Below are 27,057 nucleotides of genomic sequence, written 5' to 3' on the forward strand. Positions count from 1 at the left end.
TCTGACGCTTGCCCCTTTAAGAAAGCACGGGCTCTAACTCTCGCGCGGTCTCGTGCACGCTCTCGCGAGATCTTCTTCCCGGAAGCGACGGTGTCGGTGCCGCGTGTGAAGAGCTTGTGAGAGACTGGGGTCGGTTCCGGGGTGGAATCCGGGCAGGGTAGAACGGGACCGGGACGGGTGGGGGCTCCGGGCCGTGACTCGACCCCAGGGGCGGCGGGTGAGGGGCTGAGGTTCATCCTCCCTTACAGGGTAGGAAACTGAGGCACAGAAAGGTCCAGGACGGGCCCAGGGTCCCCCGGATCCTCCGGGGCTGAGGGGTCATAGGTCACGAGCTGGACTAGACCCTCGAGGTTCCTCCTCTCTCGAGGAGAAGATCGAGGCGGGGGTCGGAGGTCCCCTGAGTCAGGAAGGCCCGGCCGTCGAACCCCGCCTCCTGCTTTTACAGGGGAGGAAACTGAGAGGCAGCCCAGGCCCTCACCCCGCCGGGTGCAGGCGGCCTGACCCGGCTCTTGTGACCCCGAAGTGCGGCCCGGCGGCCGCAGCGGGGCCTGCCCCTCCCGGGGTGGGGGGATCCCGGTGGGCGGGGGGTGAAAGGGGAGGAGGGGGAGGGGGAGGGGCAGGGGAGAGGGCCGGCCGAGCTTTATCCCCCTTCTCTTCCTAGGGCTCAGCACCGACCATGGAGTACCTGCAGGGCCCCGCCTCGAGTAGTGCCGGCTGCGTGTGAGTCCCGCCCGTCCGTTGCGGGCCCCCTCGGGGGGGGGGCGCTGTCACCCCTCGTCCCCAGTTCAGTTTAGAGGTGTTAGAGAAGCGGGGCTGGGTCTTCTCAGGCCCTTTGCTGAAGACGCTGGTGCTTTGGGGTGTGTGGGGAGCGAGATCAGGTCGGGACAAAACCAGGACGAGAGAGCCCCGCAGGGTTCAGGAGTGTGGAGGTAGCGCGTTAAGTGATCATCGCAAAGCAGGCGCATCGGCCCGGGGCTGGCTTAGCCGCTGTGTGGCAGGATGCATCTGGACGATCAAGTAACGTTCGTGCCTCGATTTGCCAGTCTTAGCAGTGGGGTGGCCTAGAATACGGCTTTGCCCGTCTCCTACCTGTTGAGTTCAGTTCGGAAAACATTCTGTGTGCGAGGCGCTCTGCTAAACGTTAGGGATACAAAGAGACAAAGGACGGTTACAGTCTAATGAGGGAGACTGCGGGCAAACATACACGCACAGGTTAAACAGAATAACTTACATATGTGACGTCATCTCTCCAAATTATTTTTCCTCTGTGAGTGTATTCTTGCACTTGGACTTTAGAACGAAATGATTTCTGAGGGGAAACGTTCTGAGACCTGATTGTACTTATTCTCAGTCAATCCCACTATATAATGAATGCAGCATATCTTAAGGAATTTTTTGAGGATGGGTTAATGTCAGAAAGAAGGTTAAGGTGCAAGTTGAGCCTATTATAGTGCAGTTTGAGCTCTTTGGAAGATGTATTATCGCTGTCCCATTTGAGAAATCTGTAATTTGCTTAATTTTGTTTTATTTATTTAAGCCTGTGCTGCGAGTGTGGTGTCCCCATCCCCCCTAATCCGGCCAACATGTGTGTGGCCTGTTTGAGGACGCAAGTGGACATCAGCGAAGGGATCCCCAAACAAGTCTCCGTTAACTTCTGCAAACAGTGTGAAAGGTGTGATGTTTTAGCTTATTTATTTACTATTCAGATTTTCATCTAGGGTGAGAGGAGCTATAAGTTTTGGGCAAATACTTGGGAGTCCCAAATTTTACAGTGTACTTTTCTTGTTTTAAAAAAAATTAATAAGGTCATTACAAAGGTATTTGTTTCTTTTTCTGATGTCTTTTCTGTAGGTGGTTTTAAGAAACTGATTTATGCTAATTGAGTTGATGTTTCTGAGGGTAGATAAAAATAGAATATTAAGAGAAATTTAGTTATTACTGCTAGTCTGAGTTATTTCTTTGTTTAATTGCTAGTTGATATAAGTGAAATGAAAATAACACAGTTTAGATTTGTATCTTTAAGTTGTAATATGTGTTAAGTACTTTAAAAACCTTATTTAACTTTTCTTCCTATATTCAGTAATAAACATTTAATAAATGCTGACTACAAAGGCAGCTAGGTGGTACCCTTAGTGGATAGAATGCTGGGCCTAGGGTGGGGAAGACTCATCTTCCTGAGTTCAAAGCCAACTTCAGACATTTACTAGCTGTGTGACCCTGGGCAAGTCACTTCATCCTGTTTGCCTCAGTTTCTTCATCTGTAAAATGAACTGGAGAAGGCAATGGTAAACCATTCCAGTATCTCTGCCAAGAAAACCCCAAATGGGGTCACAAAGGGTTGGACACAACTAATAACAACAACAAAGTGCCTACTGTATGCCTGGCACTGTGCCAAATGCTGGGGATACAAATACAAAAAAGAAAGTCTCTGCCCTCGAGGAGCTTACAATCTAAAGGAAGAAGAAAGTACACAGAAGGAAAGCCTGAGGGTGGGTGTGGGGCTTGGAAGAGAAGATGCTGGCTGAGGGAGCAAGGTGAAGAGATCTAAGAAATTCAAAATGAGGCAGGGTGGGAAATGAGGTGTCTCAGGAGATATTTCTTCTGTTTGCTCTCCTTAAATTAAAGTTGAGTTCGGAGTTCTACCCTCCAGTCAGAAGGGCCAAGGGAGTACTGATGATGTGGAAGTACCAAGGCTGCTTGGATCTGGCAGGAGAATGAGATTTCCCAGTGATGAGATCAACCTGAGTGCAGCCTGGGTTTGTGCATAAACCTTGGAAGAGGCTGGTATTCCCGTGGTTGGCTGTGATGGCATGGACATACCTCTATTACACAGAAAATCTGCACTAATTTTCTTAGGAGCAGCCAGTGGTCAGACCTTGCCCGTGATCTGGCAGGGCTTTGAGTGTGTCCTAACTGATCTGTCAGTGGCCTGGGTGTCAGCATGTAGCCAGGTTGAGAGAAGTTTCTGGCAGAAGGTTGGACAGAAACACAGCCCCTTCTCCAAGACTTAAAGCCAAGAGGGGCAGCAGTGAGCTTCAGTGGTGAGAGACCTTGCTCAGATAAAAATCACACATCTTTGAAATAAGTGTTTGTTTCTCCTGCCTTTCAGAACAGATGTGATTGTAACGAGAGTAGTCGTTTTCTTATAATTTTTAATTTCTGATAACATCTCGACTGTAATGAAAAGTTTTTTTCTTTTATTAGTTTGTTCACTACCTCCTGCCCCTAATTGAGTCACTTCCCCTGCCTCCTGAAGAGAGAGAGAGAGAGAGAGAGAGAGAGAGAGAGAGAGAGAGAGAAATGAAGCACCTGATTCTGTACAAGCAGATTGCATCTGTCAAATTCCCTCATCAACTGTGTCTGAAGATGTTTGTCTCTTTTTGCATTTTAAGTTCATTCTGTCTCTGGCAAGAGGTGGCTGGTGTTTCATCTTCACTGATTTATTGTGTTGATCAGAATTCCAAAGCCCTTCAAAGATGTTTGTTCTTCTTTGTCTACTTACTTTGATCTGCATCAGTTTGGCTTCCTAGTTTCTCCTGAAACTGCCCATTTTGTCATTTTTGATGGCATGGTAACATTCCATTCTGTCCATGCACTATACTTTGTTTACTATTTCCCAGTTAGAGAACACTGTCTCAGTTTCCAGTTTTGGGCTAACACCAAAAGAGCCACTGTAAATATATTTGTACACAAGTCTCTAGCATCTCACATCCATTCTTAATGTATAAATTCACCAGCCAGTCAATTTACCTACTTCTGTGTCCAAAAGCAGTCTTAGCTGATGGAGGGAAACACCTGTTAGTTTATAGGTAGAGTGGCCTGGAATCAAGACTTCTTTTCTTCCAAGGTTTAACTGTGGCTGCTCTTTGGAGGTGAATTGCCCCTGTTCTTTGTTGGATGGAGGGGTGGACAATATCCTGGACCATGGTGTCCGTAACTGCTTAACAAATAACAAATTAAAGGTTTGTCTGTGAGACGTTTTCCTTCCTTGTTTTGCCTCTCCTCACCTGGGTAGTCTCTGTCCTAGAGACCCAAAAACCAGTCTGCCTGTGGAGGGTGTTTTGGGATTCTAGATCTGAGTGGGTACTCTCTGCCTCTCCTGGGGGACCTGTTCTTTTAAGACGATAGGCTGGGTGGTTTCTTCTGAATGGTGGTACTGATTGGGAAGCCAGGACCTTGAGAGCAAAAGACTGTCTTGTCTTGCCAAGGATAGTGCTCAGAAAAGTCTGTCCCTGAGCAGTGCGGTGGGCTCACTGCTGCCCCCAGCATCGAGAGCATAGGCAGACTGGATGCTAGGACCTTCTTTCTGCCTTTGTCACCATTGCCTTCGTGTCTGATCGAGGAGAAGTTGCTTTAATTTGTTCGTATCCCAAGTTTTAAAACTGGCGTCGTGTGAAGTAACAATTTTAAGTTCGGAGAAAGCATTGTTTTGAGTAGGACTGCTGTATGCTGGGGAGTGGAGGTCAGAGTCCTGGACTCTTTGAGTCTCTGGGGCTCAGTTTCCTAATCTGCAAAATGAGGGAGGGACCAGGCATCTTTTAATGTGCCCTCCAGGTCTAATTTTAGGTTTTTATGAACCTATAAAGTTGTCAGTTAATTTAAGTGTCAGGAATTTTTGCTAAATGTGAAAATTACCATTGTTGGTCTTCCTAATTATTAGAAGAGAATCAGGATTAATTGACGTGTATGGAAAAGCCTCTTTTGTATTTTATCTGTTAGACAATCAGGTATTTTACCTATGAAGTTTGTTTAGCACATGAAGAGTGTAAGTATTTTTCAAGAGGACAAATGGTTTTCTAAAACTTTAGAAAGTTCTCCTTTCATGTAAACAGTTCACGTATTAATTAGAGATCATTCTCATCTGTTCACTAAAATAGGTCTTCAAGGAACAGTACTCAGGAACACCTTACCCTACAAACCTAAATGAAGTTATTATTTTAAAATAATAAAACTGCAGTTATTTGTTATATATCTATATAAAATAACTCATGACTTTTATATCACTGGGTTTTTAATAAATAGAGAAATAAAAAACAAGTCATGAAATTTTATATTATTAAAAAATTATTGAGGCGCCCTTGTTTTGTTAGCCTGGTTAACAACTTCCTGGTTCAGTTATCCTGGGAAATAGAAATTGTTTTAAATACTTTGGCTGATTGTCCCGTGTATACTTGTCTGCTCATGCAGAGTTCATAATTTGCTCTTCCTTTTTTTTTCTTCGCAGGTATCTTCAGCCACCAGGAACATGGATACAGTGTGCCTTAGAGTCGAGGGAACTTCTTACTTTGTGTTTGAAAAAAATCAAGGCCTGTTTAAGTAAGGTAGGCTGATTGCCTTCTAGAACTGGGTGTAAAGATCAGACTTTGGGAGCCCATTCATAGCAGGGGATAAATTAGAACAAAATGGAGGAATTTTAAGATTAAAAATAATTACAGGGGCAGCGCGGTGCAGTGGATAGAGCACTGGCCCTGGAGTCAGGAAGATCTGAGTTCAACTCTGGCCTCAGACACATAATACTTTCTAGCTGTGTGACTCTGGGCAAGTCACTTACTGAAAAAAAAAATTACACAGACTGGGCTTTCTGATTTGCTGGGGTTTGGTTTTTTCCTTGTATGGCTCTTTGCAGAGCACCAATATGGCCCCAAAGGAAAAGCAGAATGTACTTCAAGTGTTATTTTAGCAAAGAACTTGTGTGTTTGCATGTGTTTGCACTCATGTGTCTTTTAAACTTATAAATCACTTAACTCTTCCTTTACATGAGTTAGTTCAAGGTGTTTTAATAAATTACTGTTTATTACTGTTTCATGTTATTAATACTGAGAAGGTTTATCAGTAATGCCTATAGAACCATTTTGCTAAAAATTCTTGTTTGGAAAGTAGGCCACTCAGCATTTAAATAAATGGAGCTTCATAAATTGTGGCAGCGTTCAGTGACCTTTCACCTTTGCCTAGCACCTTTGTCCTTAGTGTATTATGCAAAGTAGGTAACACTGATAGCTTATTTTAAGTATAATCAGATTTTATAGATTAGCTTTGTTCCATCAAAGCTGAATTTATAAAAGCTCTGTTAGGTTAGAAGAAATTCATGTCACGTAAGGCTAGTCTAAGGATTACTAAGGTAATTTTTATTATTTGCACATACCTTGCCTCATCAAGCTTTTATCTACCTTTTTATATTTATAAGCACATGCTTTTTCATGGAAATTTTTTAAAAGGAAAATTGGCTTTCACTTGAAAGTCTTGATGATTTTTCATGGATGGAAATCCCTCCGCATCCAGTGTTTCTTCACAGTGGGGGGCGGTTTAGGCTGTCTGAGCAGTGCATGAGCCCTGGTGGGTTCTCCCACGCTGGAAGGCTTTGAGTGTGGTTCCAATGATAGGGGTCTGCTCCCTGGAGAACAGCCTGGCCATGTGTGGAGACTCGTCCCTAGAAGGCCAGCTGCTAAGGTGATGCAGGGGAAAATATAAACTGGCTGTCTGTACTTGGTAGCCCTCTTGGTGGAATGGGGGGCAAAGGTGCCCAGAATGACGGGGTGCTCAGACCTGTAAACAAGTACCTGAACACGTGGTTTTGTCTGGTGACCAACAAGTAGATGCGTGACCAGAGATGTCATCGAAAGTCAAGGACAAGGACTCCCACAGGCTGCAGCCAGATGGAAGGATAGATGGCTGACTCCGCTCTCCTCAGACACGTGAAAAGGGTAATTGGACGACCTGGAGGGTTTGCCCAGCAAGTTGGACTTTGGGCCGTCCCATCTGGCGGTGCTCATGGTGCCCACAGGCATGGGGACAGAGAATGAAGAGGTGTAGTACTTCACGCTGGAGTCAGCCGGGAGCCTGAGTCTGGCTGTACTTGTGTTGGCAAAGGGAGACTAGCAAAAACTATGTTGGGAAATAAGGTTTGGGATGAAGAAATAAGAGATTTGTCAAATCTCAAAAGGAAACCACCGGCCGAAATCGGGGGGGCTTCCTGGATCAGTGGGCTCTGTGGTTAGACAGTCAGCTGGCTAGAGAGAGAGCCAGATCAGTGCCAGAGAAGGAGACAGACCAGTAGAGAGACAGACATTATGTGTGGCAAAGGCCCAGTGTGGTTAAATAAGGTATAGCCTGAAAAACTAGAAGAGGACAAAAGGAGAAGTGTCGGCTGGGATCACTAAAAAGTTGAACAGATGTAAAGGAATTGCCGTGATAAGGCAGAGGGATGGGGTATGGGGAGGTGGCAGTGGGAATAAGCATTTTTAGAATCCCTGCCTGGTGCCAGGTGTGGTGCTGAGTGCTTTACAGATACCTCATCAGGCCTTCCCAATAACCCCTTCAAGTAGGTGTTGTTAGGATTCCCATTTTACCCATGACAAAACTGAGGCAAACAGGTTAAGTGACTTGCCCAGGGTGGATTTAAACTCAGGTCTTCCTGACTCTAGGACCAGCATTCTGTCCACTGCACCACTGACCTACCTTGGCATACAGGTAGCATCACCTCACAAAACAGCAACTGCAAAGAGTTTTTGGAGGGGTTGGCATGAGAGCTAGCCCAGCCCAGAAGGACATTTAAGGGTGGAATTGGTGGGCACCCGTTGGAGTGGGATGTCACCAGAAACCTGGACTGGTCATTTAATATATAGATGCTACAATTCAGATAAGGAAGAGGCCAAAGCACTGCTATCAGTCTAGATTTTTAAATAGTGCTTTCGTTCAGTGAAGTCTAGTTTCATTTAATTGGTTGCTTCAGTAGGCAGAATTCATATTGGTGTTCTGGAGAGCCCTCCAGCTTGTCAGGCAGAACTGCTTCATTTGTAGAGGATTGGCACATGGATGTTTGTTTTTCTATTCCCCCCCTTTTATTTTTTTTTTTTTACAAAAACTGTAAATGCTGAACATGATTGCAAATCAGGATTTTAACAACATGTTATATATGGTTTGGTCAGGAAGCAGCCAACAATGAATTTCAGAGCTGAAAGTGGTGAATAAAGTCTCGTGACTTAATGTGACCTGAATGTCTTGTATTGGTGTGAACAGACAGGACCTTACAGAAAGTGTCATCTGATAAGCTGAGAGAATTGGAAACATTGATGGAAAACGCTGAAGGAGGCCATTCCTGGCGTTTTTGTGTAACTTGGGTCATATTTGGGCAAGTCTGTTACGTCAGGTTTTTGAGAAGATAACGTCACTTTTCACATTCTCTGTTCACATTCATGTTCTCTGTTGACTTGATTTGATTTGGAATCAGAGTGACTTAAACATTCTAGAACTTGGATAGGTTAGTAAGCATTGCCCTCTCAGTGACATTGCTGAGAAGTGTCTTGAGTTTGGTTTTTGGAAACCCCAAAGTCACTTGGTGACTAGATGGATGAATGAACTGGATGCTGCTATTTCTGATTGACAGTCAGGTATGACCGTGAAGTCATTGCTGCTGCTTCTTGGAGGCTTTCCAAACACAATGTGGCCAGTTCACAGCAGCCTTGAGAGAAGTGTGAAAACCACCTCACCTTAGGAGGTCTGTCCATTCATTCCAGGCCACTCAGAATGACCTCCTAGTCACAGGTTTTGTTCACAGTCGGGCTCAGGAGCAGTCTCTTGGAGGAAGCCTCCCCCACTCTTCTCTGCATCATTTTCCCTGACAGCTAATTAGGAAATTACCCTCCACTCCAATTAGGCTGTGAGCTCCTGGGGAGCAGGGACTGTCATTTGCCTTTCTTTGTATTCCCAGGCTTAGCACAGTGCACAGCACACAGTAGGGGCTTCATAAGTACCTGTTGATGGACCTGGTCTGCTCTGTGTTTCATTTTCTGTTTTTGTGGTGTACTTCCCCACTCTCTCCAGTCAGGAGGGTAGTGGTTGGAGGCTCGTCTCCGGCTTGTTCTCTCTGTGTACTGAGCACTTGATGACCAGGGGCTTGTTCTAGCCTCTGTGAGAGTGAGCATGCGGGGTGTTATTTTAGACCAGACTTCTGATTTCATTGGTAATGGGTACTCCTGGTGAAGAAACTCTACCGATGCAGGGAAGCACCTGCTTTCCAAGTTTGAATCTGAGACAGTATTCCTTGGGCACGGGATTGGTTTGGTGACCTGCCCAGGGTCACACAGCCAGCAGCTATCTTGACCACAAGATTGGCTACTGGATCCCTATGCCATGTTACCTCTCCATAGACGTGTGGAATGGGCAGACAGTGCCTATGGGGGCCTTCCTTTGAGTGTGACCCTCTCACTGGCAGGGAAGGATGCAGGGCCATTGAGAACGGGAGCTTTCTCCTGAGCATCGTCTGTAGATAGTCAGCCCGGCTGGTCTGAGTGCTAGCTGGATGGTTAGTCTCTTGGCTCAGCCTGGGAACACTCCCTGACCTTCACTCAGTGGGTTTAGAATCAAAGCAGCATTGGCCAAGTGCTACGAGAAGGAAGAAGGAACCCGAGACGGTCTTGTGAATGGTGATCTCGTGCCTTGTAATGCATCCCATTCCTAGCACAGTGAGAATTCTTCCAAGGGACAAGCTGTCGTTTTGTTTCCCTTGGTAAACGTTGTTCCTTGTAATCTGGATCAGATCTACTGTTAAGGGATGGTTTTTGCCGATGATGCCCGTTCTCCCTCACTGGTCCTGCTGTGGTACCCATGGTGCCTGTGGCCTCTGGGATCTATTCTTTATTGTTTTTGTTTCAGTCATTTCAGTTGCATCTGACTCTTTGTGACCCCATTTGGGGTTTTCTTGGCAAAGATACTGGAGTGATTTGCTGTTTCCTTCTCCAGCTCATTTTACAGATGAGGAACTGTGTGATTTGCCCAAGGTCATACAGTTAGTAAGTGTCTGAGGCTGGATTTGAACTCAGGTCTTACTGATTCCAGGCCCAACACTCTATCCGTCGTACCAGTAGTAGATACTTGGCCTTTTTAGTTCTTGGAGCATCTTGTGAGATCTGTGCATTACTGAGGTCATTTCTTGAGGTTGTTTTTTTTCCTCGTCCCATTGAAGGTACGACTGATCGAAGCTGGCTTTATTTGGACTGAACCTCATTCCAAACGGCTTAAAGTCAAGCTGACTGTCCAGAAAGAGGTAAGTTAGAGAAGCTGGCCAGCTAGGGAAGCAGAAGTCCTGTTGCATTGAATGTGGTTCAGAAAGGGACCAGTGATTCTTTCATTAGAGAAAATGCAAATTGCATCATCATTAATCCTCTGCTTGTTTTGGTGTCACCTGTACACCTGGCTGGGCCCTCGGGGAAAGCAGACACCTGTGTACGAGGAAGAATGTAGGCTGACATTAGCTTTTGACAATTTTTTTCCAGCTAAAATAAAAATATCACCTGAGCAGCTCTTGTGTTTCTTTTGAAGATTGCTCTTTCCACCTCCCTCTCAATTTCCACAGTTGAATTATATATAGCTCATCCTTCTTCAAAGAAAAAATTCCCAAGTGAAACTGCTTTAATTTAAGAATATTTCATAGCCTTTGAAATGTTAATGTGAGACATCCTGGGGCTTAATCATTATATCTTTTTACTTTTTTGATCAAATAATCTGCCATTTTCTGCATATAGGATGTTAAATCTGGGTGGTTTATCCTTAATTAATATAAAATACATTCTGAAGGCACTTATGTGAACAAATTTTCGATTAAGGAAATGATGAGATAGTGTGGATTTGTGGGCCTTTCAGGTATTAACCGTGCTGTTGTATAAAATCCTGGCGCCACAGGGAAGGAGACTTCAGATTTTGAAATGGAAGTGGCTTATGCTGGGGATAAATGGACAGAATTGTTGGCTTTTTTCAACCCAGGTGATGAACGGTGCCATCCTTCAGCAAGTATTTGTGGTGGAGTACGTGATTCAGTCACAGATGTGTGATGCTTGCCACAGGGTGGAAGCCAAGGATTTCTGGAAGGCTGTGGTTCAAGTCAGGCAAAAGGTAAAACTCGTGAGATGAGGGATGACGGAAGTGCACCTTTCAGTGATCCTTATGATCATCTCCCAGAGTTGCTGAGATGGGAGATCCAGAGTAGGGCTGAGCCCTGCCCTTTCTCCCTTTCTCCCAAGACCTGGGTGCCCACAGGGGACTTAGTCCCTGCACTTTGAGATGTAAGGATTGATGAGTCATTAGTATTTTTGTCATAGCACATATTTACAAAGACGTCTCTGGTTTTTTTTTTTGGTGATCTGTATTACATTGATGTGCTATTTACAGTTGATTTTGTTTGTTGCTCTTTCACCTCTAAAGTTTGTTTTGGGTTTAATCATCTATCCATATTTTTGGATTTAAATTTAGACCTCACATAAAAAAACTTTCTACTATCTGGAGCAGCTGATCTTGAAACATAGAGCACATCAGAATACCCTTCGAATTAAGGAGATTCATGGTGAGTCGTAGATGAACTTGAATTTTAAAAGTTTGAAATTAAATTTTAATTTTCACCCCAAATTTCCTATTCCAAATCCAGCCTTTTCCCTTGTGGAACATTCCACACACTGTTTGTTACTTGTGAAGGATTGGGAAGGGGGGCTGCAGTAAAGAAGAAGACGTGAATTCTCTAGCTGGGGAGAGATCTGTCTCCTTGCAGTGCTGTTGTTACTGTTCTGGATGTCTCGAGGCATTGTGGATGGACGCAGCAGTGTGCCGGCACAAACAAGTCGTGGCTTGGGTTTGCCAGCCCAGTAAACGGCTTGGAAGCACTGCCTCGGTCCTTGGCTTACTGTGTGTCTTTTAAAAAGTCATTTAAAAGAAACAATAAAGCAGAGTATGCAAGTGCTGATTCCGTACTTTCTCCCTTATTGATAGGAAGGCATCATTAAAGGTGCCATTGACATGTTTCCTGGGACTTGATTCGTGGCTGCTTTGGGCTTTCTGTGTTAATAGTTCTGTGAAGAAAAGCATTACAAGTGGATGTTCTCTTGTTTGGAATGGTTGGCCAGCTTGTTAGGGAGGGCGCTTACTGGAGATGCCTTTTTTGTTTGTTTTCCTTGAAAGACGTAAGTAGAAGGAACATGTTCAGGGACCGTGATGGTGAAGTTATGGGTTCAAAGAATTGACAGATGAGGAAACTGAGGCTGATCTGGTCAAGTGACTTGCCCAGAGTCAAGGTGGCCACATCCAGGACCTTCTCAGTGTTCCACAGTTGACTACCTGAATCTTCAGTCCCATTAACACTCAGATCAAACTGTTAAAGACAGTTCAGTGAGTGATTGATTGAGGTCCCCCATCACATACTAGACTTCTCCTGGTTGGGGCTTGTGGCCGGCAAGCAGAAGGAGAAGTATTGGGCCCAGCCCCATACAGGAGTACACGAAGACCAAGAAAGCCCTGTTGTCTTCCTGGGTACTGCACTATTACTCATGATAAGAACTGTAACGTGTTAGTCCGAGTTCAGTGGGCGACCTTGCAGTTGAAAAAGTGTGAGTGTTGTCATCTAATCTGGAGGGAGTGCTGGTGGCATTAAGCAAAGATTGATGGCCTTGGCATTTGGAGACGTGGGTTAAATTCTGTTGTATGCACTTGCTGGTTGGGTGACCCTGAACAAGTTTCCTGACCTCGATCCTCCTCACTTTCCTCATCTGTAAATTAGGAATGATCATCCTCCCTGCCTTGTGAGGTTGTTGTAGGCAGAGCCCTTAAATGTTATGTAAAGGTATAAAATAGAAAGGCTTTTACCATTAGTAGTCTGTTGAGATGTTCCTTTTCACAGAGGCCTTGTTTTTCCTTTAAGATGGCTTGGATTTCTATTACGCTCAGAAACAGCATGCCCAGAAGATGGTAGACTTCCTCCAGTGTACCGTCCCTTCCAGGTACGTGGGAGTGGGCGGGGCCATGTGTGCTAGCTGCTGGTGGGTGATTTTACATGAAGGCTGCTTGTCAAGCAGACAATTTTCTCTTCCTGCAACATAGGCAAGCACAAACATGTGAAGTGGCAAGTGTTGATGTCACTTCATTAGAAATGCATGTATTTTAAAGCGTCTCTTGGGTGTAGAACGGCCCCTTACTCGCTGCAGAGACCAGCACAGGGTAGGGAAAAGGCTTTGTGGGAGCAACAGTCCACAGTGTGTGCCCTTCTGCTCACATAAGCCCTCACTCCTTTACTGAGAGGCAGGGGAGCGGCAGGTTTCGTGGTCAGTTCTGTGGAGTTGATTGGGGATTCTGTTTTCTCTGGATTCTGATGGATCGGGCTTTTTATATTGTTGTAGCCGCAGTGCATGTTGCCCTTCAGTCGCCTATCAGGTGGACTCCCTGCCTCCAGGCTCTTCTCACTGCAATCCATCCTTCACACAGGTCTCACTGTGTTACACACACACATGCACAAATGTACATACACATATACACACCTCTGTAAACTCTGGGGGCTCTGTATTACTTCTGGGACTTAACCCGCTGTGTGGCCTGCAAGGCTCTTTACAGCCTGGAAGCTTCTGTCTTTCCAGTAGGTGACACGTTATAGCCCCCTTGGCACTCTGTGGTCCAGTCTCCCTGTTACCCTCAGCTTCCTCAGCTGGTTTGAGCTGAGTCCCCTGCCTGCAATGCCCTTTACTTCCTTCTCTGATCCCTGGCTTCCTTCAAGACTCGACTCAAATGGGACCTCCTGCACGAGGCCTTTCGAGGTCCTCTTGACCTCTGGTGCGCCCCCCTCAGACTGTCTTCTGTTTCGCAGGAATACAGGTCTGTGTATATGTCATCTGCCCGGAGATCCCCGTCCCCTCTGTGTTTGGGTCCCCAGGGCTCAGCCCTGGGGTGGGCAGGCTCAGCGCTTGATAAAGGCTTGTCAATTGGTTGGTGACTCAAGGTTAACTTCTTTATTTCTTTAATTTTTAGATCCAAATCTTCACAGAGACTCATCTCTCATGACATTCATAGCAATACATACAATTACAAAAGCACTTTTTCTGTGGAAATTGTTCCCATATGCAAGGTAACCCTTTCTCCACTTGATTAATCTGTAAGAATTCAAAATCAACACTCAATGATGCAAGTTAGAAAATTAGCTTTGTTCTCTTTTAGTTTTAAAACTCCTGCCTGATTCATTTCCTTTGTAGAAGAGTTGGGGGAGAACTGTCTGTAAGATTGTGGTGGAAATGATTCATTCACATATCTGAGTACGCCAGGAGGCAGGAGCGCAGCCTGGTAGCTGTCCTAGTGCTGAAACGTCTGCTAAGAAATAGGAAGAGTGGATGCTAGGTGATGAGTTTAGAACAGGCAGTAGTGAAGTCCTGGTCAGGGTTGTGGTTCAGGAAGTGTCTCTTTCCTTTAGGATTTGGGCAAAAAAGACATTTAATAAGGGCCATTAAAACCCTGGCGTGTAATAAATAGTGACAGTAATAATAGTTAGATAATAGTTAGAATTCATATGGTGCTTCGGATTAGCACATTTGTGCTTGACATAGGATATTTCATCTAATGTGAAGTCGGTGCTATTCTTATCCCTGTTTTACAGATGAAGAAGTTGAGGGTCTGAGAAGTTGAGTGATTTGCTCAGGGTCCCACAGCTCAGAATTGTCTAAGGCAGGATTCAGACTCAAGTCTGCCAGCCTCCCGGGCAGCACTCTGCCACCTGCGCCTTGAGAACTTGAGAATGATAAACTCTCCCATCTTCAAAAGCCTGTGGTGGCTCCCCATTGCTTCCCAGGGGCGGAAGGCCAAGCTCTTCCCCCTGGAATCCAAGGCCTTCCCAAGATGGCCTCAGGGCAGCTTTTCAGCCCCTGCTCCCCCCACAGCCCCAATGGAAGCTCCTCGGTGTCAGGGGATCTCTCTTTTTTTAGTTTAATTTTTGTCCTCGAGTCCCCATTGCCTGGTTCGGTGCTTGCAAATCGGAGGCACTGAAGAAATGCTTCTTGAATTGCTGATGACGTCACCCCCATAAAGAGTGGAGACCCTCCCTTCTTTCCTGGTGGTGCCTTGGACTTTGTGGTGTCCTCGCCCTGCACGGTTGAGTCTCACAGAGCCAGCATGCATCTGGCTGCTTTTTTGTCGTCTGTGTTTCCCTTCCCTCCAGCCCTCCCCCAGCCCTCTGTGGCCAGGCTGGTCATCAGTGGCCGTGTTCAGCCAGGGCAACGCTGGGGCTTGGGAGGCTGAGGGGCCTTGCCAGCGTTAGAGTGGATGGACTCTGAGCTTGGCCTTGGCTCGTTTCCCTGCACCTTAGGCTGTGCAGCAGAGCCGAGTCATGGGGCCTGGCTCTGCGACCCTTCGCTGTCACATGAGTGGGTCACCCTCCATCTCCTCAGTGCCTGGCCTTGGAGCACTAGGTTCTTTGGTCCTTGAGGAGGCTGTCTAAGCCATCACTCTATCACTGCTCCATTGGGTACAAGAGATGGCTCCATTTATGACCAGCAGCAAGAGGGTGCAGTGGACAGATCTGAGGACTTGGAGTCAGGAGGACTCAATTCAAATCCTGCTCGGGTGCTGTTGCCTCACTGCTCTCTGCCTCAGTTTTCTTATCTGTAAAAGGGGACATAAACAGTGCCTGTCTCACAGGGTTGTTGGGAGTATCAAATGAATTAAGTCAAGTGCTTTGCAAACCTTAAAATGCTCTGTAAACGTTCACCATTTGTTAGATTTGTATGTTTTTGTCAGATTGAAGTAAATGGATTATACCTGGATGTTATTTCTGTCACTGTCTAAATTAAAGCTTAGGTTCTGACTCCCTTTTAGCTTAGGAGTAGTTGAAAGGATAGAAGCTAATGAGAACTTTGAAACTTCAATGTCTTTTCATTCCTTCACAGCACAAACCTTTGTCGAAAGCTGGCTATGCACACATTGCTGTGTTTGGTGTCGAGGGGAAACAAATGTTCAGGACTGTCCTTGGGGCCTGTAGTTCAGTGTAGGAGACATGTATCAGGCATGTAAGTGAATCTCTCTGGTCTTAGGTGCCCTGTGAGGGGCTCAGACTCAGTGGTACCAGAGTGCAAAGGTAGAGAAATTCATTAGACACTTTATTCTCTTAACAAATGAGGTGCGTCATCCTTGGGATCAGTTTGATTTTTTAAAAATGTAGTTGTCAGAGAGGTCCCTTCCACCTTGAACATTCTCCAGGTCAGTAATTCTATTTTTATGTGTATTGGAGTTTTAATTCCTGATTCTTCAGTTGATATCTTTTTATTTGTGTATTATCTCTATATAGATGTAGATGTAGAAAGATAGATATTTCAGTGTGAATTGTGTTTGAGTAAGGCATTTACTTCTGTCTTTACATATCAGTGTATTTGGCAGATTGAGAGATAAATATTGCTTTGGTTGAATTTTTATTCTTATGGATGTTTGTGGAAGGTATGCATTGCCTAAGATCGGGTACATGTTTGCAGAATAATGTTGAATGGGTTTGTGATATAAAAATGTAATGTCATTGGGGGCTCTCAGTTCTGTATCTGAATAAAGTGGTAATAAAATTGTAGCAGTGCTGAAAAGAGAAGCTGGCTGATTTTAGAGCGTTTTTGTTCAGACAAGATCTTATGTCTAGTTTTCAGACTAAGCTCTTTAGTTTGGGTTGGGCTGATAAATTTTGGAAAGATGCACATTGGGGGCCTCTTATTTGGGGCTCATATTCCTTGTAAAAATCATTTCTACTTATTTCTGGTTCCACACAGGACAATGTTGTGTGTCTGTCTCCAAAACTGGCACAAAGCCTTGGGAACATGAGCCAGATTTGTGTTTGTATCCGAGTTACCAGTGCCATCCACCTCATTGATCCAAACACATTGCAGAGTAAGGCTTGCTTTTGTTTTTGTTTTTTTTAATTTTTGTATTAAAAATAGTTTTGAAGGTTGTACTTCTCTGGATGTAGCAGTAAATGGTGTTCTTTATTGTTAAAACCGTTCATACTGTGCCTTTAAATTACATAATTCTAATTCTTGGAAAACCTTGTTCTTAAAAATGGGAATTATAACCACTGCAGGAAACTTATTTACAAAAGGGGAATGGAAATTGGATTGGGAAGAAAGCATTTGATTAAAAGAACCCTATAGTATCATTTGATAATGTTTATAGAAATTGTCTCTTCTATTATTCCTTAAAATCTTTTCTTGTATAGATGTTTCATTCCATTAACTTTTACTGAAATTAGATTGTGTTTGTTCTCCAGTTTAATTTTTGTGACTGATTCATTTAGTCTCATGGCCACATTTCAGTGTATTTGAAAGCATTCAGTGTTTGGAAAGCAATTTATTTTTTGTGATGGAGTGGAGATGTGGCATTACTTAGATTGTTAGCTAATTCCATCATTATCCTGGAATTTAGATAAAACTCATTTGGAAACTTCCATTCCAGAGGAATGATCTATTAAAGCAAGTTATTTTTATTCATTTTGGCCTGCTTTTATTTTTTAAATGTGTAATTTTATTTTTAAAAACTTAATTTGGAATTTTTCTTTAACATAAATTTGACAGAAATGAATAGTCTCTAGATAAGAAACAACAAATGACCTTGATATAATCTATATGTAGAGCAAAATTGATGATAGAAAAGGACCCATTGGGCCTCATCTTTATAAGAAATTAATTTTTCTTACACACTTCCCTTGAGACAGCTGAGGTCATGGCTGTCCCACTCTATCCCAGCCTGCTGGGGAATAGAGACAGCTTGTGGTGCAGCACGTTGAAGCCTGTGGACAAACCCGTGGTGTCACTGAACTCGCTTCCCCTTGTCTCCTGCATGGAGTGGTTGGTCATCCCTCAGCTTGTTACCCGACCTGTTAACATTTGGTCACTATCCATTACTCAGAGAAAATCATCCATGAGAATGAGCGGCCTGTGTTCAGAAGGCCCTGAGAGGCACCAGAGTTTGGGGGATGAGTTTAGAATGCGTCTGTCCTCACGTTTCTGCAGCTCATCTGGAGTGCCCTGGGTCCCTTTTGCTTTGCCCTTACTGGCTGTCTTGGTCTCTTCTCTGTAGTTGCTGAGATCGATGGGAATACCTATTGGCGCTACCCGTTCAGTAGCTTGTGCCACCCCAAGCAGCTGGAGGAGTTTATCGTCATGGAATGCAGCATCGTTCACAATCAAAAAGCCGTGCCAGGGGCTGGTGTGAGATCAAATAAAGTAAGCCTTGCCCACCTTCCCCCAGAGCTTGCATCATTTTCTGGGCAGATTTTTATTCATGGGTTGTTCTGAATCTGGGTCACCTTCCTGAGAATAGGCCTTTTGGCAGGAAAATATGTATAGTCATAAAGTCAAAAAGAGAACTGTTGACATATTGGGAGGACCCTGTGATGCTTTGTAGAAATGTAGACGCCAGGACCCTCGTTGGCTCAACTCTGTGGTTCCTGCTTTCTGGTTGTGTTTACCACCTGCTTACCTTCCGCTCCGTGCGTGTGCCCCTGGGATCTGTGATCCCTGGTGTGAGTGTTCCAGCCTCTCACACAATCCATGGTGCATTGTCCTCCCCCTTGGGGGCCAGCTGGCATTGGGGTGCAGCTTCTGATGGCTACTGCTGATGAGCCAAGAAGCCCCGGTTCCAGTCAGTGCACTGGTGGGGCCTCGTAGGAAGCCGGGCCAGTTAAAATGCAGACCTAGGGCTGTCGTAGCTGGAGGGTCCTTTGGGAGCAGCTCTGGGCCAGGATTCGTCTTGTCTGGTTTTCCCAGCCCCTGAGGGCTTCTGCACAGGACAGCTGTAAAGTCAGTAGCACCCCCCTCTGCTCCTGCCTGTTTCCCCGCTGTCCTCCAGAGCCCTTCGTACTGCCCTGTAGTGGCTGCCTCTCCCTTCACAGCCTGGGAACAAGGCTCTGCTCTTTGCCGACTCTGATGGCTCCCTCTCACTGCGCCCCAGCCCTGACTTTTCCCTGTGCCCCTCGGACAGCTCACTGAGGTACCGAGCTTGAAAATCCAGTTATTCTGTACAGTCCTTCACCCTCTGGAGTCAGAGGAGCTGGGTTCAAATCCTGCCTGTGGTGAGGACTGAAGTCACGAGCTTTCTGGGTCACACAGTTTGTTTATCTATTAAAATGGAGGGGTTGAATTTAGATGGTCTCTGAGGTCCCTTGTGGCTCTTGATCTGTGACCTGGGAGCTTCTTCCTACTGTCCTGATGGATGGTTGTTGGGTTCCGTGGAGCTGCCTTTAACTGGGACCAGCAGACCATGGGTCATCTGCTTGAAATCAACTGGTCAGTCAGCCAGCATTTATTAACTTCCTGCTGTGTGTGGGACACTGGGGAAATGAAGGCAGAAAGGGAAGCCGTCTGTGTCCTTTGTATGCTTATGTTCCATCAGGAACCACATGGTGCACATCTGCAGATAGGCTTTAGACAGCCACGTGAGAAGCCTCCCGCTAGAGCCTACGGGCAGGGAGGCTGAGGGCACAGTTATGGACAGTGCCCAGATGCTGGGGGCGTGGAACGGTGCAGACAGCAGGGGATGCCCTTGTTCTGGCTTGGAAATTCTGTTTTAAAGGTGTGTGCATTTTTTTAACTGAGAGAAACATTCTGAGTCAAACGTCAGTTAGTTGTTAAAAACTTTTGATGGCGAATCCATAGGCGGCATTCAAAATACTTCCATCAGGAAGTAGAAAATACTTTCCATTGGGAGAAAATTGATGTTGCGTTTCTGCATGTTAGCAGGAGGTTCATTGAGCTGCGCCCAGGTGACTAAATGGGCCATTCCCTTTTTTTGTCAAGCACATGCTCGGGGATGTCTGGGTGCAGAAGACTTCGGAGATGCATACGGACAATCAGTATTTCTGCCGGACTCATTTAGGACATCTTCTGACCCCTGGAGACCTGGTGCTGGGGTCAGTATGGCTTTATGGGCTTTTCCACTGCGTTTTCCATGGCAGCAACTCTAGGACTCAGCCTAAAGAGATTCGCTGTCATGTGAACTTCATTTGCATTCTTGTCGCTAATTACAGTTATGGCTTAGGTGTTCTTTCAGAGGGCTCCAGGGCTGTGAGGAGGCCTGGGCTTGGAGTCAGGGGAGTTGTGGGTTTGAATCTCACCTCTGGCCCTTGTCAGAGGGGAGACCGTGGATGGGTCACTTGACCCCTGAGCCTCAGTTGTTCCTGTCGGTAAAACTGAGGTATGAATCCTTACAGGAATGATTTCCTAGGAGAATAAATATAAAATCTTCTTCTTGGGTCTAAAAATCAACAGAATGGAGGAGAGACTGTTCTCTTTGTACTGGCTGGTACCAGACCATCCATTCTCAAGACCAAAGACTAGTACGTGTCTTCTGCCTCCTTGGCCGCCGTGTCTGCTTCTTATACAGGGGTATTTGCACAGAACAGAGGTGAGGGATTGATAATAACTCCACTTGTCCCTTTGCCCGGGAAACTCAGAGGCCTTTTGTCTTCTGAGCAGCAGTCTTTTGGGAGAACCTGTAAAGGAGGAGACACCAAATGTGGAAGAGTGAATGCCCTAGTGATGAAATTTTCACTTTCTCCATTTTAGGTTTGACTTGGCTAACTGCAACCTGAATGATGAGTATGCCAACAAAATGAACAGCCATCATGTTCCCGATGTGGTGAGTAAGGCACTGGGGTTTCCCCACCTGTGTCTTTTTCCTTTGTTCACCCTGGTATAAAATGTGCCAGCTTCTTCTTTTTAAAAGAATGGGGCTGTTTTAGATCTTGAGAATGGGAAGTTGAGGTAGCCTGTGAGCTATCCTGTGAAAGCTGTTTGAAAAGACATCGGTGTTCCTCCTTTTCCTAGAAAGGGTAAATACAAGAGTTAGAGGGTTTGGTCCCTTTTTTCATCAACCATTTTTCACAAAATGCCTTGGGTCATCTTAATTAACTCTCTTAAAATCCTGTGATACACCACAGATTAGAGTTAGTTGGGGCTGTAGAGTCAGGCAGGAATGTTTTAGAAGAATAGATTTCGGACCAGCTCTTCGCTTGCCTCATTTTTCATTCCACGCACTACCCAGAGCAGTGTCTAGAAGCAGAAAACACGACTTCTTGGCAGAGGTGAAGCAGCACCATTATAATATTAGACTTGATGGATGAGACTGCTTTTGGTCCCCTCTTTGTGATAAAGGGTGGTTCTCGGGGAAAGAGGGAGAAGAGGTTATTGGGAAATGAAGGCAATGTCAAAACAAAAGGTATCAATACAGAGGCAGTATTCCAACTTGAACATAATTGCAGTAGACAGTAATCTTCAAAGCATCAAGGCCCAATGGCTCTTTAAAATCTTGATGAGTTTGTAAAAGGAAAAATATGAAAAGCACTAAGTGTGAAATTGGTGTGGAAAGTCCTCCATCCGCCTCCTTGTTTGATATTATTAAGCAGGTATTGGTTTTCTTAGCAGACGGTGGAAGTGAAGTCATGGTAATAGAGAGAAACAAACCGTCTGCTTTTACATATCTTTTCATAGACACAAGAGACTGAACCATTGTGTAGGTGTAAGACTAATAGAAATAAACAAAGTAGATTTAGTGAGTTTCTCTCTGACTTAATAATTTGTAAAATTATGCCTCTTGCTGCGTTTGTATAGAGTGAAAAATTGGGCCAGCTGCCTTGGTGGGACAGATACTGAAGGGGCTGGGCCGGAGAGACGTGGAGGGCCGTGGTTCTGGTCCCCGCTGCCTCTTGGCACTTGTGGGCCTTTGACACTAGTTGCTTTCTAAATGTAACTTTAAGATTATTCTTTGGTATGTAGGTATTAATCAAAAAGAGTTACGACCGTGCCAAACGTCAGCGTCGCAGGAACTGGAAGCTCAAGGAGCTGCATAGGGACAAAGAAACCATGGATACAGACGATGAAAGGTATGGTTTGGGGTTGAACATTCTTAATGGGCAGCCTCAGGAAGCAGATGCTGAATGGGGAAAGTCCTGTGACAGATACAGTTCTTTCTGGCTCTACAGCTCTGATTTTATATAATCTAACTTTACAGAGTAGGAAAATTTGCTTCTGGAGAACAGATGGGCCAGGGTAGTTTGCAGGAGTGTCATGGCTCTGCTTACGACCACCCTTGTGTACTTAGGGTCACTCCTTCTTTTGACCTTGTGTTCCCCTCCCCCATTTTAGGGGCAGCCCTTGTCACTTCTCTGGCCTGGCACCTGGGAGAGATGCTGGGCTGCAGTTCAGGGCAGCTCTTGTTTCACGTTGGAAGCGTGGACAGAGGGAGGGGTAGGATGAGGTGGGCTGAAAGACTGGTGATCTTAGTGGACGTGCAGGTGGAGGGGGACGGAGGGTGCATCTTCCAGAAGGAATTCTTTCACACATGGGGAGAAAATCTTGCTAGTCCAAGATTTACTGAATTCTGAAGAGGTGAGACTTACTGCTAAACTTCCTGTTCATCCCATCATTCAGTTTTAATCACAGTGAAACCAAATCCCGTAAGTGCAGGTTTGTGAACCAGTACTGGGATCCAGAGAGGTTAGCTAGAGTAGGAATGAAGTGGACAGCAGAGGCAGGCTAACACAAAGACTGATCAGGAATAAAATAGAGATTTTAAAAAGAAGGCTCTAAGGTGTTAAATGTGTTAAACATTTTTTTCTTTAGAATTGGGTTTTTATGGTAATCCTAGATTATGCTTACCACAAAAACAGTTTTAGGAAAATAAGCAGACTTCCCAGGAATTGTTGCTTTGAGCCTTGTTGGCTGTGCGGGCCCAAGCTCGGGATGGTGGGTACAGGAAAATGGATGAGAGACATAGTTGGAGGGAAGATGTCTGGGGCGGATGCTTAGGAGACCCTTCCCCATGCCCTGTAAATAGGTTCGCTTACATAAGGAGGTCATTTTGAAAGTCACATGTATTTTCTCACTACCTCCTATCATGTTTGCTGGAATTGCATAGTTAGGTTATCTTTAGCTGTTTCACAAATAAAGTTAGGAAACATCTGAGACAAGGTGGTGGTCCTCAAACCGGTGACCAGGGCTTCTGGTCTAGGCAGCATTTTCTAGTAAGATTGGCTCCAGGTCAAGCATGAGGCTGCCCGGGATTTAGCCCCTCTGCCCTCAGCACTTTGTAAAGTGCACAGTCTCCATGGCTGTGAGTTATTATTTTTATTAATATTGTTATTGACCTTCATATTATTAATATTGCTTAGTTTCTTAACCACCTTAGGCCTCTCTAACTAATTGGGTTTCTTCATCTGAAAAAGAAAGTTCTTTCCTGAGCTACCTTTTTTGTAAGGATAAAGTGAGAAAAACAGAGTTTTGGAGCAGATGAGGACCATCTATTATAAGTAAAAAGTGCTGTTATTACAGTCAGTGCATCATTATCTGCACTCACGTATGCTTTGCTTCATAAGTCCTCTTATGCCTTAGAGTGTGAAGGGGAACTTTGGGTTCTTGAAGGCTGGGCCTAGAGCATGTCAGCCCTGGCAAGTCTTACCAAGCTAAAAAAGCCTAGAATACAGGCCCAGTTGTTGGAAGATCAGTTGTGCTAAGTTGAGAAAAAATTGGCCACCAGGCGGCGAGATTTTTTGTTTCGGATCGTAGCAAGTCATGAGGATATCTACCCAGGCATGGAGGGTTCTTGGGCTGTTATCAGTGGGTGGGGTTCCCACACCAGGGAAACCACAGCTAGTACTGTCTCCCTTGTGTTCATATGTCTGTCTGTGCTTGAGTAAGACGATGGGTGAAGCTTAAACCTGGGAAAGAAGTCAGCATTTCAGTTCAATAGACTGAATCATCATTTTGCCCGGGAGAAAAACATTCATTCTGCATTTGGTACCTATACTGCATTGCTCCAGGTGGTGCTGGAGGGTATACAGTTGTATGTGAGATGTGTGTATTACCTTCAAGGAAACTGTCTGGTAGGAGTATTAGGAGGGAAGTACTTTAGAAAATGTTCACTTCGCAGGTGGGATGTAGAGTGCTTGAGATAAGGGAGAGCTAAGGTCGAGGGGAGGTGGAGGAGGTGGGTAGAGGGTTGGTTCGAGGTAGGCATCCAGACGGAGGTTGCTTTTGCCCCTTCATCCTGAACCTTGAGTGTTGGATTGGAGGTCAGCAGGAAATGGCTTGGGGGTAGAGGGGTGGAGAGTGTGCTAGATATAGGGCTAGTGTGAGGGCAGGAGTGGGGAGTGCAAGCTGAAACTGGAAAGAGGTGGGTTGGAGCTGGCTTGTGGTGGGCCTTGAAGACCAGGCCAAGAAGTGGGGATTGATTTGGTAAGTGATGGGCAGCCAGGGAGTTCTGACCCCAAAGGGGAAAGATAGCTGTTCAGCTGTCATCCGGCTTCCCTTTGCTCTCCAATTTTCCTTGCTTCCTCCCACTTTTGGGGTGTACGATGTCTCAGCTCTCAACAGAAGGCAGATGACTATAATGCTCCAGGTGAGCAGACTTCACCTTCCCCGAGGGAGGGGAAGTGACTAAATATATGTTTTAAAAGCTCTTTTCTCCCAGCTCCTGCTCGAGAAGCTTTTTTATGTCTGCAGAAGCCTTAATGTTATTGCCTACTTTGTGGAAGTACTTGAAGGTAATTTGGATAAATTGAGAGTTGGCTACATTGTTACTATTGATGTAAGTAATGAAAAGCCTGAAAACCTTGGGTTTTAAAAGTAACTTTGATGGATGTGCTCTCTTTTGTGTATGATAAAAAAGGAAACCTCCATGAGCAATGAGGGAAAAGTAAAGATATTGTCTAACTGGGAAGAAATAATTAACTTTGCAGCAAGTTCATGCTTTTGAACTCCAAGCATTTTAATCTTCAAGCTTTATGTAGTCTAATAAAGGTTGACAGTAAGAAGAATGAAAGTACTTGGAATATGAATAGTTTGGATCTAATTTATTATTTTCACTTTGAAAAATGGAAAAGTGTGATAGATTCTTAAGAAGTCCTAATTCATTTAGAAAGTAGGACATAACTGTTCTGCCTGTTAGATATGTTAATGTTAAAAACAGATCAATCAAAAGTAATTAGCCATTTTGAAGAAGAAGTAACTAAATATTATAATAGGAATAATACTCCATCACTTGGAAGTGTCTTCAGTTTCCTGTCTCTGCATGCTCCCTCCACCCAGCCACCTCTGCACCTTGATGGGCTGCTCTTGGGCGTGATTTATGGGGGAAAAAGTCTTTGTACTGGGTGGCTGATAAGCAGCCCGGTGGGAAGCCTCTTCAGACAGGGTTGGTTGATTCCCAGCCCACGTCAGGATTCTCACACAGTCTCTCTAGTTTGATGTCCTCCCGGAGCTTGTGATCTGCTGGCACAACTTTGACAAGCCTCGGGTCACCTCGCCACCCTAGTAGGGAGCGTGTATGGATTGCTCTCAGCTTTGGGAAGCGCTGCGCATTTCTTCTCTTATTTTATCCTCACCACAACCCTGGGAGGTGGGTGCTGTTGTTATCCCTGTTTTATAGATGAGGTGGTAATGAGGCATCAGCTCAGGACATCGGTGGAGGAATGCGCCATTAAGAAACCCATCTGCCTTTCTTTTTCCCTTGACCCTCTGACTCTTTTTACATATATTTTATTGGTAATTTGAAAGTGAAAGTAAAATGTGATCCTTTAAAAATATTGCTTTATGTTTTATTAACTTTTTACTTTCAATCTTAAAATCTTTTCCCTAAGGTTTCACCATTGCCTACTCCTTGGTTTCAGAACATCTTCTACTCTCTGTGCTTAGAATAACTGTAGTTCTGGGCCAAAGTTGGACTCTGTTCTATTAAGTTGTGCAAATATTCTTCTACAGGCAATACCAGGACTTTCTGGAAGACCTGGAAGAAGATGAAGCAATCAGAAAGAACGTCAACATTTATAAAGGTTAGAATTTGAGTCAATTCAAAAATTATGTTGTCTCGTTGGAACTAGTGTGTCATATTTTTGGCATTTGACTGGGTTGTCACCTTTTTGATAAATTAATTTTTTTTTCAATTGTCTAGCATTTATTTTTTTCTCCCACTTCTCCCTTGCTCTTTCCTGGGGGAAAACCCCCCAACAACTTTAAAACATGTATAATCAAGCAAAACAAATTCCCATCTTGGCCATATCCTAAAAGTGTGTGTCCCGATCTGCACCTGGAGTCCACCATCTCTCTTTTGAGGGGCTTCATCAGCAATCCTCTGGAATTATGGTTGAGCATTGTGGTGATCAGGGCTCTTTAAACCTTTCAAAATTGTTCGTTTTTACAATGTTAGTGTTACTATATATGTTGTTCTCCTGGTTCTGCTCATTTCCCTGTGCATCAGTTCTTACAAGTCTTCCCAGGTTTCTCTGAGACCATCCCCTTCCTCATTTCTTACAAAAGTATTGCATCACATTCACATACCATCCTTTATTCAGCTGTTCCCTGGTTGATAAGCACTCCTTGGGCCTTCACCTTTTAAATTTGGTTACCTCAAAGTAGTTCTAGTTGATTGTTTTATTCCATAAATGTATTTGAAGGACAGTAGAACTCCAGATAGGCCTGGTTTGCACACGTTCAGAGGCCTTGTAGGTCCCAACATGTTCCTCCAAGCTTCAGGTCCCTATTTTGGCGGTGTGAGCAACTTGCATGGCTGCTGGGGTTCTTGGTTGTTGTAGATGCCAGTGGCGGCATCCCATAGACCTTGGTTGTAAAGCCAGAGTTCTTCAGGTTCTTTGCTAAGCATTGCCCTTGGGGGTGGGGTATGAGCAGTGTAGCGGGAGGGGATCAGTTCTCCAAGGAGTCATGGTTGTCTGCTCCTGAGACAATGGGCATGGACAGTGTTGGGGTTTGGAATTGACACACTCTCTCCCACAGATGTTGGCTGAAAGTTGTGTGTGGCCACAGTGCGTTTGACAGTGCGTGGGGATGAGACTCTCATTGTTCTCTCTTTTCTCCCTGTCTCTGCTCATCACCTCTGCCCTGTGGTTTCTCAGCCTCAACGATCCCTGTGGAGAGTGATACGGATGATGAAGGAGCCCCTCGAATTAGCCTGGCAGAGATGCTCGAGGACCTTCACATCTCTGAAGATGCCACTGGGGGAGAAGGGGCGTCGATGATGACCTGATGAAATGAACCAAGTGATGGACTTCGCTTCCTCATCTGGAAAATGAAGGCTTGGACGAGGAGATCTCTGAGATCCCTTCCTGCTCTTTAATTCTTTGTTGCTATAAAATATTAGGCCACTTGAAAAAGGAAAAGGTTTGAAACCTAAAAAAATTGAGCAGAATTGAGTGCTTGCCTGCATGTCACAAAGGAAATAAAGCTAATGGTGGATCTAAGCTTTTGGGGAAGGTTTCTGTTGGATACATGGCAGCCCAGTTAC

The 27,057-nt window shown here is 44.9% G+C and overlaps 1 protein-coding gene across 5 annotated transcripts; it reads left to right on the forward strand.

Moving 5' to 3' along the window:
* Positions 1-49: 49 nt before the first annotated feature.
* On the forward strand, positions 50-27,013 carry NMD3 (NMD3 ribosome export adaptor). Of its 5 annotated transcripts, none has more exons than XM_020988822.2 (16): positions 50-129; positions 662-720; positions 1,538-1,672; positions 5,225-5,321; positions 9,962-10,042; positions 10,759-10,887; positions 11,245-11,335; positions 12,680-12,758; positions 13,777-13,873; positions 16,542-16,659; positions 17,845-17,990; positions 19,563-19,675; positions 20,331-20,403; positions 21,540-21,646; positions 25,521-25,591; positions 26,669-27,013. In XM_020988822.2, the coding sequence occupies exons 2-16, from the start codon at positions 677-679 to the stop codon at positions 26,797-26,799; spliced, it is 1,512 nt and encodes a 503-aa protein (XP_020844481.1). In that variant the 5' UTR covers positions 50-129; positions 662-676; the 3' UTR covers positions 26,800-27,013. The 5 variants fall into 5 exon arrangements, with proteins under 5 accessions (XP_020844481.1, XP_020844484.1, XP_020844482.1 ...); XM_020988825.2 differs by having other exon boundaries at positions 75-116; XM_020988823.2 differs by having other exon boundaries at positions 99-157.
* Positions 27,014-27,057: the final 44 nt, after the last annotated feature.

The sequence above is a fragment of the Phascolarctos cinereus genome, unplaced genomic scaffold (genome assembly GCF_003287225.1).
Source record: "Phascolarctos cinereus isolate Bilbo 61053 unplaced genomic scaffold, phaCin_HiC Scaffold_7;HRSCAF=346, whole genome shotgun sequence".
Taxonomy (NCBI): Eukaryota; Metazoa; Chordata; class Mammalia; order Diprotodontia; family Phascolarctidae; genus Phascolarctos; species Phascolarctos cinereus.

Excerpts from the sequence above, each read along its gene's own strand:
- NMD3 (XM_020988822.2), top strand. The coding sequence starts at position 677 with ATGGAGTACCTGCAGGGCCCCGCCTCGAGTAGTGCCGGCTGCGT. Across the intron at positions 721-1,537 it reads TCGAGTAGTGCCGGCTGCGT|CCTGTGCTGCGAGTGTGGTG; the intron begins GTGAGTCCCGCC and ends TATTTATTTAAG. Across the intron at positions 10,888-11,244 it reads TGGTTCAAGTCAGGCAAAAG|ACCTCACATAAAAAAACTTT; the intron begins GTAAAACTCGTG and ends ATTTAAATTTAG.